This window comes from Ursus americanus, chromosome 29 (assembly GCF_024610735.1).
Source record: "Ursus americanus isolate L20-20 chromosome 29, mUrsAme1.1.p, whole genome shotgun sequence".
NCBI classification, from domain to species: Eukaryota; Metazoa; Chordata; class Mammalia; order Carnivora; family Ursidae; genus Ursus; species Ursus americanus.
This window is the reverse complement of record NC_142155.1, coordinates 8,022,846-8,037,727: the sequence shown is the minus strand read 5'-3', so window position 1 is coordinate 8,037,727 and position 14,882 is coordinate 8,022,846. Positions and strand designations below refer to the sequence as shown.

General features: G+C 35.5%; 1 protein-coding gene across 6 annotated transcripts in view; it reads left to right on the top strand.

Annotated features, from left to right (window-relative positions):
- MYO6 (myosin VI) overlaps positions 1 to 14,882 on the top strand; it is a 138,279-nt gene that overhangs the window by 108,200 nt on the left and 15,197 nt on the right. For 3 of the 6 annotated variants that reach the window (XM_045803942.2, XM_087856938.1, XM_087856939.1), the window contains exons 21-30: positions 3,429 to 3,559; positions 3,655 to 3,732; positions 5,643 to 5,772; positions 7,554 to 7,644; positions 8,428 to 8,578; positions 10,311 to 10,519; positions 11,179 to 11,257; positions 12,129 to 12,289; positions 14,400 to 14,426; positions 14,825 to 14,854. In XM_045803942.2, coding sequence (XP_045659898.2) covers positions 3,429 to 3,559; positions 3,655 to 3,732; positions 5,643 to 5,772; positions 7,554 to 7,644; positions 8,428 to 8,578; positions 10,311 to 10,519; positions 11,179 to 11,257; positions 12,129 to 12,289; positions 14,400 to 14,426; positions 14,825 to 14,854 — 1,087 coding nt within the window. The remainder of the gene's footprint in view (positions 1 to 3,428; positions 3,560 to 3,654; positions 3,733 to 5,642; positions 5,773 to 7,553; positions 7,645 to 8,427; positions 8,579 to 10,310; positions 10,520 to 11,178; positions 11,258 to 12,128; positions 12,290 to 14,399; positions 14,427 to 14,824; positions 14,855 to 14,882) is intronic. The other 3 variants (XM_087856941.1, XM_087856940.1, XM_045803960.2) reach the window with 1 other exon arrangement.

The following is a 14,882-nucleotide window of genomic DNA, read 5'->3' as shown; positions in this document are numbered from 1 at the left end:
GATTTTTACTTTTGATTTCTTTTAATTATAAGAAAAGCATGGCTAACAAATTATTTGAGCAGTATTGGGGTATAGTTTATTATGAAATAAAACAGTTCTACAGCATTGAAGTAAAATTTATAAAAACTCTTTAACTGCAAACCTAGATCTCCCTTAAGGAGGTTGCTTTCCGACGGCCTTCTCAGTCTGGCAGCAGGTCATTTCTCATGCCCCACGTAGCCGGCGCGGGAGGTAGGTTCTGGTGTCCTTGCTGTCACTCCACCACTTATTAAAAAAATAAATAAAACACGATGCCCTTGGCTGCTGCAGAACTTCTGTGCATTTGGTTAAACTCCCGCTCTCCAGCTCTCACCTGCCACATTCTAACTTTGCTCAGCCGCGGAAGTCTTCGGAGCAGGCACTGTTCTTCCTGGATGGCATGCATGTCCATCTGCCGTCCCTACCCACGCTGCTCCTGCTTTCTCCCAAGGCCTTGGTCCTCTCCTTGCCTTTTGATTCATCTCAGGCTTGTGATACTTCCTTAAACTGTCTTGTCTTTCTCATCCTTATATTGTTCCTCTCAAAGTCATTATAAAGCTTATAAAGCTAGGGTCACGTAAGTTTCAGGGTCCCTCATTTAGATGGGCTCCTTTGAAAGAAAGCCCTGTGCCTGCTTGTGTATTCTTTTGCAATTTTGTACTTTTTTCTTAAATTACAATTATATAAGCTGTAGGCAGACCCACCCTGCTCTCCTCAAATCTTTCAGTCTCTGCCAACGGACAGCCTCATTTCTTTACTGGAAGATGGAAATCTTCACCTCTGTGCTCCCAAACACTGCTCTCTACCTACATAACCTTCCCTCCTGTGAAGAGGGTGGAAGTGCCTCTCTTCTTAGTTGAGATTATAGTTCTTTGGAATCATCCCTTCTACCTTCTCCTGAATCTTTAATATCGATTATGTATATTGAACCATTCCCTTTGAGGTGGTCTCTCTCATTACCATTTAAACATGCGGAGACCTCATCCTAATTCCCTCTGACCCACAGTCCCTTCCAGCTTTGTCCGTATATCTCACCTCACTTTTTGTTCTCTAGTTTTTCCCTTTTCGTCCAAGAATAGTCTGTTCTTGCTTTCTCGGTTTCCTGCCTTCCACTCACCCTTTAACCCAAGAGAATTCAGCTTCCACCTTGACCAGTCCAACAAAGTAATTCTTGATGAGGTCACCCGTGATCTCACTGATCCCAAATCAGATGTTCATTTTGCAGCCCTTATCTTAGTGTTTGTCACAGTGGCGTTGACTTGACCAGCCGCCCTCACGTATCCTTTCCTTGGCTCCTGAATCAGCTCATGTCCCTTTGAATTCTACATTGCCTTTCCATTTTCATTATTTTTTTCCAAGTTAAGGAGAATTAAATTCATGTAGGACATCTTTTACTAAGATTACTGTCTTCTGATGAGCCAGCACCAGGGCAGAGCAGGGGAAGGTTAGAGAAGGCAGGTGTTCTTCTCTACAGCCTTGAGGTCGTGCTGCCTGTCTGTGGCAACAAAGAGGGTTCTGAGTATAACCAGCCAGACTGCACCAACAAGCCCCTCACCGAATTCCCAGGGAAGGAGCCAGGGCATGGAGATTTCTCGAAGGAAGAATACTTGGGTTGGTGATTTTTATTTTTTAAGCGTTGAAAGGTCTTTAGGGTAAATTAGCTTCAAGTGCTTAGAAGGCAACCCTGGGCTTGGCAGTTTGTTAAGCTTCATGAAATTCTTAATGAGCTTTTGTGAACCAGCTCATATGTTGTCTTCAGCCTTTGGGCAAGCGAAGAGACTCAGAGGTGGCAGATGTGTACATTCCCAAGGGTACTTGTGTGTTCGATATAAATGGACAGGAGTTTTAACAATACCAATCAAACCTTTACTTTCTCCAAGCACAGCCCAGAGCTAATTAGTTGTAGTTTTAGATACTTCTTTCCATAGGAATGATTGCCTTTATGTGCTTCATTAATTAATATTAAAAATTACAATAGTTATATAGCTGACTCTAACAAAAGTCAAATAGTACAGAATAATAGAAGTAAAAAGTCTCATTTCTCAGGGGTGACCACTTAATTCTGTTTTGCGCATATTTCTTATACTGGTTAAATCTCTGTCTTATTCTTTTTAATGAATACATCATATTCTACCATATGATTGTAACATAATTTAATTGATTGATATTTAAGTTATTTCTGTTTTTTTCCATTATAGTGACCCAGTGGACACGTGTGCATTCTCTATGCATATCTTTGTCCACATGTGTAACAAGTTGTAGGATAGATTCAAAGAAGTAGAAAGTACTGAGTCAAGGGAGTAAATATTTCCAAATCGCCATCCAAAATTGTTGCACTGGTTTACTTTCCCCACCAGTAGTATATGTGTGTGTTTTCTTACACTGTCATCAACGCTGAGTACTACTGGTCTTTTGTACCTTTGCCTGGTAGGTTAAAATTCAATAGGTTAAAATTCTGGTAGGTTAAAATTCAACCTGACTGCCTAGAAGAGTTATCTTTCCTATGAGATTATTCCAAAATAAACATCTACTCATTTAAAAAAAAACATTTTGTAGTTTCATTTTGCTAATTTAATTTTTGACCACCAGGAATTTATTTTGGTATAAGGAATAAAGTAGGGATCCAGTGTTATGTTTGTTTTTTAAATGGCTGGCCATTGTCTTAACACTTTTTGTTGAATAATCTTATCCCTATTGATTTGAAAGTCCCAGAGAGTGAAACCCAGGTCTTTTTTATAAATAAAAGTACTGGCATTATTTACAGTTGTTGAGGCTTCCCCTGACTACTTCATACTTTTCCTGACATGAAAAGTTCGTACTGACTTAAGGCTCAAATAACCAGCCACTAGAATTATACTGAAAATATTCATTTTATAGACTCTTTACCCCAATAGACTAGTTTCTTTGCGAGGTGAGTGAAAGAGGATCTTTATGAAATAGTGAGCTCTCCTTTCTTTTTCTTTTTCTTTCTGTAAGCATAGGTGAGAATTTGGGAATGTGTCTGACTACTTCTTGAAGACTCTGTCAAGAGTCTTGTTCTAAAATTAACCTCAGGACTGGGAAAGTGGCTTAATGCGGGCCTTTACCTCATATGCTATTGATTGTGACAGAGGTTTCTAGCAGAAAGAAGAAACAAACTAGATTTGAGCGTTCTAGGGACCAATAATTTGTCCTGAGAAAATAGTCAAGCTGATTTTTGACAAAATTTGCTAAAATAGTTTTAGGTAGTGGATAAGTTGTTACATACTGAATATGAATACGATATTCCCTATGTAATATTCCATTGTTGATGATTCCTATAAATTGCCCCTTTCTAAACATTAATTTGTAAAATTGTTAGATCATTCACAAGTTAGTTTCGGACTTCTGTACAGAGATCGGCAATAATTGGTGTTTGTTTATGAATCTAGGTATGGTGTCTGTTTTGGACTTAATGCAGGGTGGTTTCCCATCACGAGCTTCCTTTCACGAACTGTACAACATGTATAAAAAGTATATGCCAGATAAACTTGCAAGATTGGACCCAAGACTGTTTTGTAAGGTACAAATACTGCCTAAATTGAAATTTCTTAGCTATGAACTATCTTTTTTACCAATTACTATTTGGCATTTAACTTTCGAACTTTTATTTTTCAGGCTCTTTTTAAAGCTTTGGGCTTAAATGAAATTGACTACAAGTTTGGGTTAACGAAAGTATTTTTTAGACCCGGCAAGGTAAATACATTTTTATTTTAAACTTTAACATGATGAATATGGATAGTTGGAGTCGATGCATATTTTTAAGTGTTTAGTGATTTGTATTATTCATGAATTATATGATCACTAACAGTATGCGTCTGTGTACACACACACACACACACACACACACACACACGGTTTCCCTACTTGGGAGAAGTTTATGTGTAATATTTTGTACGAGTTTTACAACTTTTATTTCACATTCAGAAGTACTAGAATTAGAGCATTGTTCAATTGGATTTTTTGCTTAAATAACAGGTAACCAGAACTTACTAATTTATTTTTTAAAAATTTAATTAATTTATTTTTTTAAGTAGGCTCTCAGTGTGGGGCTTGAACTTAAAACCCCAAGATCAAGAGTCAAATGCTGTACCGACTGAGCCAGCCAGGCGCCCCTACCAGAAAATACTTACTGAAAGCTTTTCTAAAACATATTAATTCAGTGTTTAATAATTAAAAATTTCACAGTACTTTTGAGTCTTCGTTGTAAGAACAAGTTTTATTGGCATATGATAGATGTATAAGGTATAGGAAATTGGACTGAAGTTTGTGCCAAATTCTGTCAAACCCCAGAATGAATGAATGTATAAATACTTTTGTATGTAACGTAGTTAGGCTAACCCATAGTTTTTTGTATTTATAGATTTTTGTACTAAATTACAAGACTGACTTATAGAATATCTCATAACAAATATGTACAAAACAAAAATACTTAAATGCTATTCACAATCTGTTTGTAATATTTTCAGCATTCCTAACTTTGTTAATATTGATTGAATAATAGCATCCTCATAATTTTAAACACAACTGTAATTATATAATAGTCATCTATACTTATTTGACTTAGCAATATCATTAATAGATATCTCTACTGCCTTGAAGGCTAGGTTAGTGATAATAAATAAATCTAATTTCACATTTTTGGGCATGAGATAAAAATCTGTGTAATACTTCCCTTTGAATATTTTTACTGCAGAGGATCCATACCATTTCTTGTATAAAAGAAAAAAATTAAAAGAAAACAAATATATATTCATAGTTGGCTTAGCTGTAATCATATATATCTAAAGTTCAACATTTCCCTTACTTCAGGGCTATAGCAATGATTTTAGAAATAGCCTGCGAAAACATTCGGTCTTATTTGCCTCAAGAAAAATTAATCAAAAGAATGTGTTGAAAGCATAAGGCAGGTTTTCAAAGATCTTTAATCTTGTTATGTTACCTTTAACTTAATATTGATTATAAGAAGCCTTTGTATTGATAGGTGTGTGACATCCTCAATATACTGTAGTGAGGTATTTGATAAAGGATAGAAATCATTATATAATTTGGTGTTAAGTTGTGGAAATAATGCATTTTATTTTTTAATAGCCTAACAGCTGTTTTATTTGTATTGTCTGTCTCTTCGTAGCAATTTCTTACATCTGACCAAAATAGGGAGGGAGGTTGGGAGAGTCAGTTTTGGTGGTACCTGATTTTATTATATAGCTGACCTTCACTTGTCAGAAACTATATACATCTGTCTATGTATGTGGATGAGCCAATTCAGAAACATTAGCCCTTTTATCATTCTTTTCTCAGTAAATATTTTGCCAACCATCTGTAATTGTCATTTAAGATTTTTTCTCCTTTTATTATTGAATCTTCTAACTAGTGATGAGTAATGAATGCCCTCTTACCCCTCCAAAAAAGGATGCTGAAGGAAGGAAGAGAAAGGCAGTAAAATGTAGCCAGATATGTTTGAATTTGCTGAGACTCGTGTCTGTAATTGGTTTGTGATCATTTCCAGGAAGTTAGATTTTGGACTTGTAGTTATTTTGTATCTCTCTGTGTGTTTAAAACACATTTATCTTTTGATATTGATGCTAAATTATTTCATTTCCTAGTTTGCAGAATTTGATCAGATTATGAAGTCTGACCCTGATCATTTAGCAGAATTGGTTAAAAGAGTCAATCACTGGCTTATCTGCAGTCGCTGGAAGAAAGTTCAGTGGTGCTCACTCTCAGTCATCAAATGTAGGTGTTTTCTTTCACATCAAGATCTGTAATTATTTTGGAAATGAATTGGTTTGTGGAATGTCATGCAGTTGTCACAGTGGTGAGTGCTGGGCTGAAGGGACCACTTTGCTTATTCAGGCTGTGTTCCTGGTTCCATGTAACACCTCCACGTAGTGTACATGGTAAATATTTAGAAAATATTTTTTGTGTCTGTTACTTATCTTCCTATCCAGATATGTTATGGAAGAATTAATTTCATCATGTCCTAAACAAAACAAACAGAACTATGGTCTTGATTCCTCGCCCTCCCTCCACGTGACCCCCCAGTCTCTCAGACTTATGCCAGAACTTCTCTCTTTCCACCTGCATGGCGTCACCGGTTCACACACCAGAAATTTCAAGATTGTAATTGTCTCTCCTCATTTGTCCCTGAAATCATGTCAGTGAACAAATCCTGTTGATTCCTCCTTCAAATACTGTACATTCTTTCCTCTTTATTGCCGGGGTCTTAGTGGTACCCTGCCACTTCCCCACTCAACTTCAGCAGCTCCCAAACTGGGTTTTCTTGGCTTCCTGGGAGTTCTTTTCCCAAAGTTTCTCTCTAAACTAAAAGCCTTTTATTAAGGCTCTCCTTTTAATACAGGGCAGAATCTTAGACTGTCTTTCCAGACCCCGCGAAATGGGGTTTCAGCTTCCCTTTCCAGCCTCTTCTGCCACTGCTCTTTTAGCCGCTGTTCGCTCTGACGCGCTGGACCAAGCTACTTCTCTGTGTGTCCCTGTAGGTCAAAGCAGCTGCTTATCTGCGCCCAAAACAGGGATTCGGGGCAGAATGTTTTTTGGGTTACCTGAGGGTGTGTGGCAAATATTTGATTGTATCTAATTGTATATCAGTAACTTGATTAAATTTATAACTGTCCCTCCCACCTCCCCACTTGCCAGTGCTAGGCACACAAAAAAGATTAAGTAAGATACACCTTATTAATAGATAAATAAAATCCCTTGGACTTAGCCAAAAGGAACCATGCAAACAAAGATTATTATTGAGGTCTTTTGTTAGACAATTGTGAATAAAGATAAAAAGAAAGCTATAAGAAGGAAAAAAAAAATTAAAAGCCCTTTTTCCCATCGTTTTCCAAATAAAATATAAACACATTTGTTGCTGTAGTTCAATGCTTTCAGCTTTATACATTGCATTATGATGGAAAGCACATTATATTTAAATTATCTGTGCTACACCAGTTGTGGGTTGTGTTATGCAGTGGTGAAATCAGTAACCAGACAGGATTTTTGCAGGATGTTAATAGGGAAACTCTGAAAAAAGTGTGTCAAGGTCAGATTAGTGTAGAATGTTCTGGGTAACTTAAGTTAAAAAGATTCCTTTACTGTAGGGCTCTCAGAGACTTGACTATGTATGTTCATTGTGAGTCTCCTAAAGGAGGTACAGCGATAGCTTTTCCTAAATTCATTTGACAAGTGAATCCTTTTTTCAAGACAGACCTGTTACCGTTTAATAGACCGATATTTCCTAGGACAGTTTGGAAAGCAGTAGTGTGACATAATAAGGAAATAACACATTTAAAAGGTAAATCTAGCCATACACATGATGTACTTTTTATTTTAAGAAATATAAGGAATTAAAGAAATGTTAAACTTCCTGATTTGTTATCTGGTATAATATGTTCATCACAATTTCATATTTCTTGAGAATTGCTTTGTGGAGAGGAGTGGTTTTTAAGAACACGATATGCCTGATTTAAACTGAATAATTTTCTATCATTGTATTTTCCTCTTACACATAGTGAAAAACAAAATAAAATATCGAGCTGAAGCCTGCATCAAAATGCAAAAAACCGTTCGAATGTGGCTTTGCAAAAGGAGACACAAACCTCGGTAAGATGAATAGTGCCTCCAGAATCCTACTGAACCTATTTACCCTAATATAAAATGGCTATAAAGTCATAATGAAGAGCAGTTTGGGTACTCTTAGAGTTTTCTCCTTTGTCATGTTCTTTGTAAAAAGGCATATTAGTCTGTGATTTTATATTATATACTTGAAATTAATTAATTCATTATTTCATTACTCACCTCATGCTACGAAAGGATTTGAAGTAGCTTACAAAAATATAAACACTATAAAAGGTTGAAATAAATGGCTAAGAGAAGCCCTTTTATTCTGATTATTTTAGTATTTTGAGTTTCTTGATAAATGTCAAATTGGCATTGTTTTAAAAAAACTCATTAATGTTTTCACCGTAATTCTCAAGATTATCTATAGGAATTATATTGTCTCACTGTAAATTTAGTCTTTATTTTTGAGTCTTATTAATTTAGACTTTTTAATCTTAGAGTCCTGAGTAACTGTTAATCCTTAAACCTTTTTAAAGAGATTAGATAACTTTTAAATTCTTCTATAATTTGAATTCTCAAGTTTTTCGGTGTAATTATAGAAGGCTAAAATATTACTGATAGGCATCAGTGTCATTCACACCCATACTTGATTATTTCTTTTTTACCTTCAACAGGAGATCTAGAAAAGAGAATCCTGGATAGTATAAAAACAGAAGTGAAAGAAATACCCTATTTAGCAATATGTTTAGCATTTTATTAAGATGAAAAATATATGCATAGCATTAAATGGTGAATTTAAACTCTGATGAAGTATTATCCTTACAGCATTGATGGCCTGGTTAAGGTGGGCACACTGAAAAAACGACTCGATAAATTTAATGAAGTAGTAAGTACGTTGAAAGATGGAAAACCAGAGGTCAATAAGCAGGTCAAGGACCTTGAAATTTCTATTGATGCTTTAATGGCCAAAATTAAGGTATGTAATTTTAATCCAAATGGCTGACTTTTTTTTTTTATAATTTAATATACTTTGTTATTGGTATTGAATCGTGTAGAAAAAAAATGTCCTTTTTAAAAAAATACAAATGTTGCACATGTTGAGTCTCAGTGATGGCAAGTGATTCTCATTCTATTGTTCTCTCCGCTCTGTGTTTGAAAATTTTTATAACAAAAAACTAAAAAGATGATTTTTATGCAGTTTCATCTGTTCTTAGGGAAGTCCTCCTCCCCACCCAAAATAGTAACTAAAATACTATACTCTGTTAGTAAGCTTTTATATAATCATTACTGAGACAGGAGTAATGCAAGTTATTTTAATTTGTTTCATGTTCTTTTACCTTCAGAAACTAATTTTCAAATTATAAAAGTAATGTAATATTATGGAAAATTTGGAGAAAACTGCCAAAACCTCTAACCCCTGCCAGTGACACTTCAGCTATTACACTGTTGCGTGGTAACCTTCCAGTCTTTTTTTAGATGCGGATTTGTATGGTTCTCCTCACAATTTAATTTTGTGCCCTTAGTTATGTTATGTCTTGTTCCTGTTATTACATTGTCTTTATATTGGCTATATCATGTACTACTTAACTGTTTTGAACTTAGCAATTAGTTTTCCCTCAAGTTTTTTAGGGAAAAAATAATGGGGCCTCTTTTTTTGTCTTAATTTTCATTTATTTAATTACCAGCAGGACTGAAAATGTCTTCGGTATGCTTGCTTCTTAATTATAGTACATGTTTATTCAAACCTTTTTTTGTTATGTTTTAGGGTCTTTTTTTTTTTTTTTAAAGATTTTATTTATTCATTTGACAGAGAGACAGCCAGCGGGAGAGGGAACACAAGCAGGGGGAGTGGGAGAGGAAGAAGCAGACTCCTAGCAGAGGAGCCTGATGTGGGACTTGATCCCAGAACGCCGGGATCACGCCCTGAGCTGAAGGCAGTCGGTTAACGACTGAGCCACCCAGGCGCCCCATGTTTTAGGGTCTTAATGTTTTTCTCATCCATAAGTCAGTGCAGTTATGTGGGCTGTAATACCTTAAAGCAAGCTTTTTATCATATTATCTGCAGATATTTTTTGTAGACAGTGGTAGGTCTTGGAGGGAGAATGGAAAAAGAAGCTCAAGAGAAGAATGAAAATGCTTTGGAGAAACTTAACTGATTTTACCAATCTGTCAGTAGCTATTTCTGTGTATGTGGTATATTCGATGAATGTCAACCCAGCCACATTTTTTTGAAGGCTCACTTAGGAGAATCATCCAATAATTTTGATGTATATAGTAATTTCTTAAATATTCCTTAGGTTCTATTTGAACATTATTATTAAAGAATTGTAAACAAAAGCAGAATTAGCAAATCATTCCTTAAAACATAATTTTCAACTATAGTATGTTACTTCATCTACAGTACACCCTTAGATATTTGGTTACTTGATTAATAGGAAATAGATTCAAGTATTTTGTCTGCAGAGATAACTTGAAAAATGTTTTGACCATTATTTAATGTATTAATAGTATAACAAAGATAATGGCTTTATTGCTCACCAACTTTTCTAGTCTTTCCTGTATATATGTATTTTTTTTATTGTAAAAGTATGTGACATTTAATTTACCATCTTAACCATTTTTAAATATATAATTCAGTAGTGTTCAGTATATTCACATTGTGCAACAGAAGATAATTTTTGGTGCATGTTTATTATTTTGTTTTTAAGTCCACTATGATGACGAGGGAACAAATACAGAGAGAATATGACGCACTAGTGAAAAGCTCAGAGGACCTTCTCAGTGCATTGCAGAGAAAAAAACAGCAGGAAGAGGAAGCAGAAAGGCTGAGGCGTATTCAAGAAGAAATGGAAAAAGAAAGAAAAAGACGTGAAGAAGATGAACGACGTCGAAGAAAGGAAGAGGAGGAAAGGCGGATGTAAGGAATATACTGTTGTTTTGAATTGCAAACTAACAGAATAGTGAATTCTTGGTGTTGATGCCGGTTAATGAATATTCTTATTTTTAAAAGTTATATTCTTATTTTAAAACACTAATTTTAGAATTAGTTTAAAAATATATCATTTTATAATAATAACATAATGATTTTAACTATAATCTGAATTTTGGTTAGACTCTTACACCTGAGGATTTCTTAATTTCTTTTTTTTAAAGCTGTGACTTATTATTTTATAAGCAAGAAAAAAAGGCACTTCTGCTTTTCTGCATTTTTAAAACTGATAACTTTTTGGAAGGTTGCCACCATAGGGCAGACAGGAGTGTAAGAGTTGTTTAATTGGAGAAGGAGGAGAGGGAGGCACATGTGATCAGGAACTTGTGGGTAGGCTTTCCAACCAAGTTAATCTATAGATTTAAAGATTATAGAGTATAATTGTGTTTGTTTTTGTTTATTACAGAAGAATTACTGTCAGTAGAGTTAGATTTAGTTGTTTTCAAAGTAAGCTGATAATGTGTATAGCCAGGAGGTTAATTTGAATCTACATTCTGTAACCTCTGTTTATTAATAGTTAAATTGCCTTCTGGAGGATTTCTTATTTTCTCTTAAATTTTTGAGGAGTTTTATGTTTTTTGTTACAGGAAACTTGAGATGGAAGCAAAGAGAAAACAAGAAGAAGAAGAGAGGAAGAAAAGAGAAGATGATGAAAAACGTATTCAGGTATGTAATTAGACTAAATTTCTACCAAAATAGAATCTACAAAATTATAGAACAAAAGAAGTTGAAAACAAATTTTGATTTGCTACATAAGCTGTCTTTGGTTTACCCCAGAGACAAAAGGCTTTTTCTGAAGTGGTTATGGCAGGGACTTTGGAACTAGGGAAGTGGATTCAGATCCAGGCTCTGTCACTGATAGAAATTGTGACATTGCACAAGTCACAATGAGTGACTGTGGGCTACGTTTTTTTTTCTCTGTGGAATGGGGATAAATGATAGCTGTGAGCATTAAATGAGTTGACATATGTTTAAAGCATTTAGAACCTGAGTGCCCAGTTCAATAAATATTAGTTTGTTGTTATTGTTATTATACTTAGGGGAAAGTCAAATGAATATTCACTTAAAACATAATTGTAATTTTATAACTTTATAGATATTAGCATCAGTAAGTTAGGATTAAGATAGTCTCCCTACCCCCTATTTTTTTAAAAGTCCATGTCTGAGAATAACTGATCTCTTATCTGAGTTTCTGTTTTGTCTTGGCTTTCGTAATTTATCCTGAACGCAACCAGCCTTTGAATCCCTGGCATCTGCTGTCTAGCTGGTGGTGGTAATGTGATACGTAGGGTTCTCCTGCAATACTTGGGATACTCCTGGTGATAGAATGGTGGAACTGTGGTTCCTCTCCCTTCTCTTGCATTTGAGAAAGAGAGGAAGCATTAATCGAAATCTAGAAGAGAATGGAGACTGGAGAGATTTCTGGTTAAACAATATATGGTCCTTAGTAAAGAACTTGTGTGGAGCAATTTTAGGTAGTATCGATCAAGAAAGCAAGTGGAGAGAGCTTGTTGAGATAGCTTTCCGTGCTCGGCAGGCTGAAGTGGAGGAGCAGCTGGCCCGGCAGCGGGAGGAGGAGTCCCAGCAGCAGGCGGTTCTGGAGCAGGAGCGCCGAGACCGGGAGCTGGCCCTGCGGATAGCCCAGAGTGAAGCTGAGCTCATCAGCGACGAGGCCCAGGCTGACCTGGTGCTCCGGAGGTACTGGGCCCCTGGGGGGTAGCGGCGCCTCTGCTTTCTTTCCCTCCCTGCTTCTCATTTCAGCGGCCAGGGCCTGGGGGAGAATCATATTCTTTAGGTCCTGATCTGTTTTAAGTAAAATCATTTAAAAATAATTTGTATCCATTTTTATACCCAAGTAAATGAAACAGTTGATTTCATCAAATTGTTGAACTATTGAAAAATAAAACTGGTATTTCAGTTCATGAAACATCTCATCTTCTACCCTGAAATTGTCAAGGAGTATTCTATAAAAAGTGAACATCTAATTTCTAAATACCTGCCATTAAATTCTGGCACAGAAATCAGTGAATATATCATAATCCAGTTTAATATAATATATTTGAGGTTGGGATTTATTATTTTCCTAATGCAAATTTTTAAAAAATATCATACACCCTAACGGTTGGAATGAGGGAAAATTTTACACATACACACATCACGTTTCACAATAGATTTCTCTTTCCAAGAAGGAAGGTTTATCGAATTGAAATGTTTTGGCTCCCCAGGTTTCCAAATTATCTCTAAATACTGAATTTTGCTGGAGTGTGGAGAAGAATGGTTGTGCTTGTTAAAAGGTGCAGGAAGGTCTTAATATATAACAGATTGATTTTTTTAAAATTTAGAATGTAGAAATGTTCGTTATTTTGATTATTTATTTGTAAAAACAGCAAAACTAGTTTGTGGGGTTCCTTTGTAGGTATATATGTTGTATATATATATTGAGAGGCACATAGATTTATGTAACCATGCTTTTCAGAATGTCAGAGCACTGTTTATAACAAAACATATTTAAAGTGTAACCACTAGGTGTTGCTATTTCCTCGTGAAAGGAAAAACTTGGTTGAAATGGCAAGGTGGTGATGAGATTTTATTTATCTAAAACAAAGGGATGGAGAAGAGTATGTTAAGTTGCCGTCATGCTTTTTCTAGAAAGTGATTACATTGGGGAGTTCTGGGGTCTGAACTGTATATGAAAGTATATTCTATTTAAAGAACCTGAATAGGCCTATCCATCAAATACAAAGTATTATAATAATTATTAAGCTCTTGGGTTTGAGTCCAGTATTTGAGCTCTTTGATGACATTTCACTGTAATTAAAAAAATATTTTCCCTGGGCTGTGGCTCTTGTAACTGCAGGCTCTGCTCAGCTGCTCCTCCGTTCCTTCCACCTGCTTTATGCTGGAACGGCTGGGCGCCTTCGTGTGTGACTGCGCGGGGGCCGGGCCAGTTTCCCAAATGACCCAGGCTCTTACGGCTGTTCTCCCTAATGTGGGTGAGGAAGCATTGCAGTTGACCCGAGGTGGCTTCATTATGGCTGAAGTTCATTTCTAAGGGACTCATTATTGGTGTTCGTGGCCAACCAAGCTTTACGTTTAAGCATTTGAAATATTAAACTATATTCAGTGCCATTCCATATAATAATGTATAAGATACTGGCTCATATGTGGACTCCTTCCCATCTTCAGAAAGGTGCACTTCTTCCAAGGGTGAGTGGTCTCTCAGAGAAAGAGTGGATCATTCAGTACCTTTAACACGAACGACAAGTTACCCGTGATTGAAGTTAAGCAGAATTAACTATGTAATGATACCACTACTAAGTAATTAGGAGATATTCAAGCAGTTATGACTTGAATGACAAAAGAGTTAGTTTTAGTTTTCCAGTAAGACAGCTCCTGGGGTGTTGTCACCTCCTGTGTGAAACGCCCCTTTAAGTTTTTGGCAGCCCTTTCCAGGAAAGCGTTCCCTGACCCTCACGTCCTCATGAGTTCCTATCTTTCAGAACCTCCTGGTTATTTTATACTTCGTACTATAAGCATTAGCAGTTCATTACGGATGCTGTTCTACACGTATATTCCATGTTTGATCATTTCATTTTACTCCACGGGCTACAAGTAAATGTTTTTGAATGTTTATTTTACCTTTGTTAGCACTGAATTCTTTCTGACAAATTTATGAGTAAGAACGCTCTCAAGTAATACTGTTCTTAATATATAGCATGAAAATGTCATTCTTGGATTCTGTGATGCATTAAAAAATATATGTAAATGGATTCTGCGGCATTAAACAATTTCCAAGTTACTTTTCCAGCTCGGATTCCCGTCCAGTAACTTCTAAGTAAGAATTATTTTCCACATATATTTTTAAAATATGATCTCAACTAATTACACATATGATCCTTGATGCAAGATGATTTCACATTACCTAAAATTATGAAATAATACTCGGATTCTGTTAAAAACAAGCACACTTCCTAGTGTATGCATTTTCTAATCTAGATGTAATAAATTTGCTCTTTAATTTTCATTGAATGCCTTTAATTTATGCTTTTCTCATAATTTTTAAGGAAGATTTTAAACATTAAACTTTAGAGTGATCTCATAGATTAAATAAAGATAATGGAATTTTTTTTTTAAGTCAGTGAGTAAAGTCACTGAAACAAATTTGTCACAATCCAGTTTTTCATGATTCAGGATTACTTAATGACATTAACTAAAATATATTATTTTTCACAGAATCAATGGAGCAAGACCCAAAATGACACCGTATGTCATTTCTCTTTTCAAAATTTGG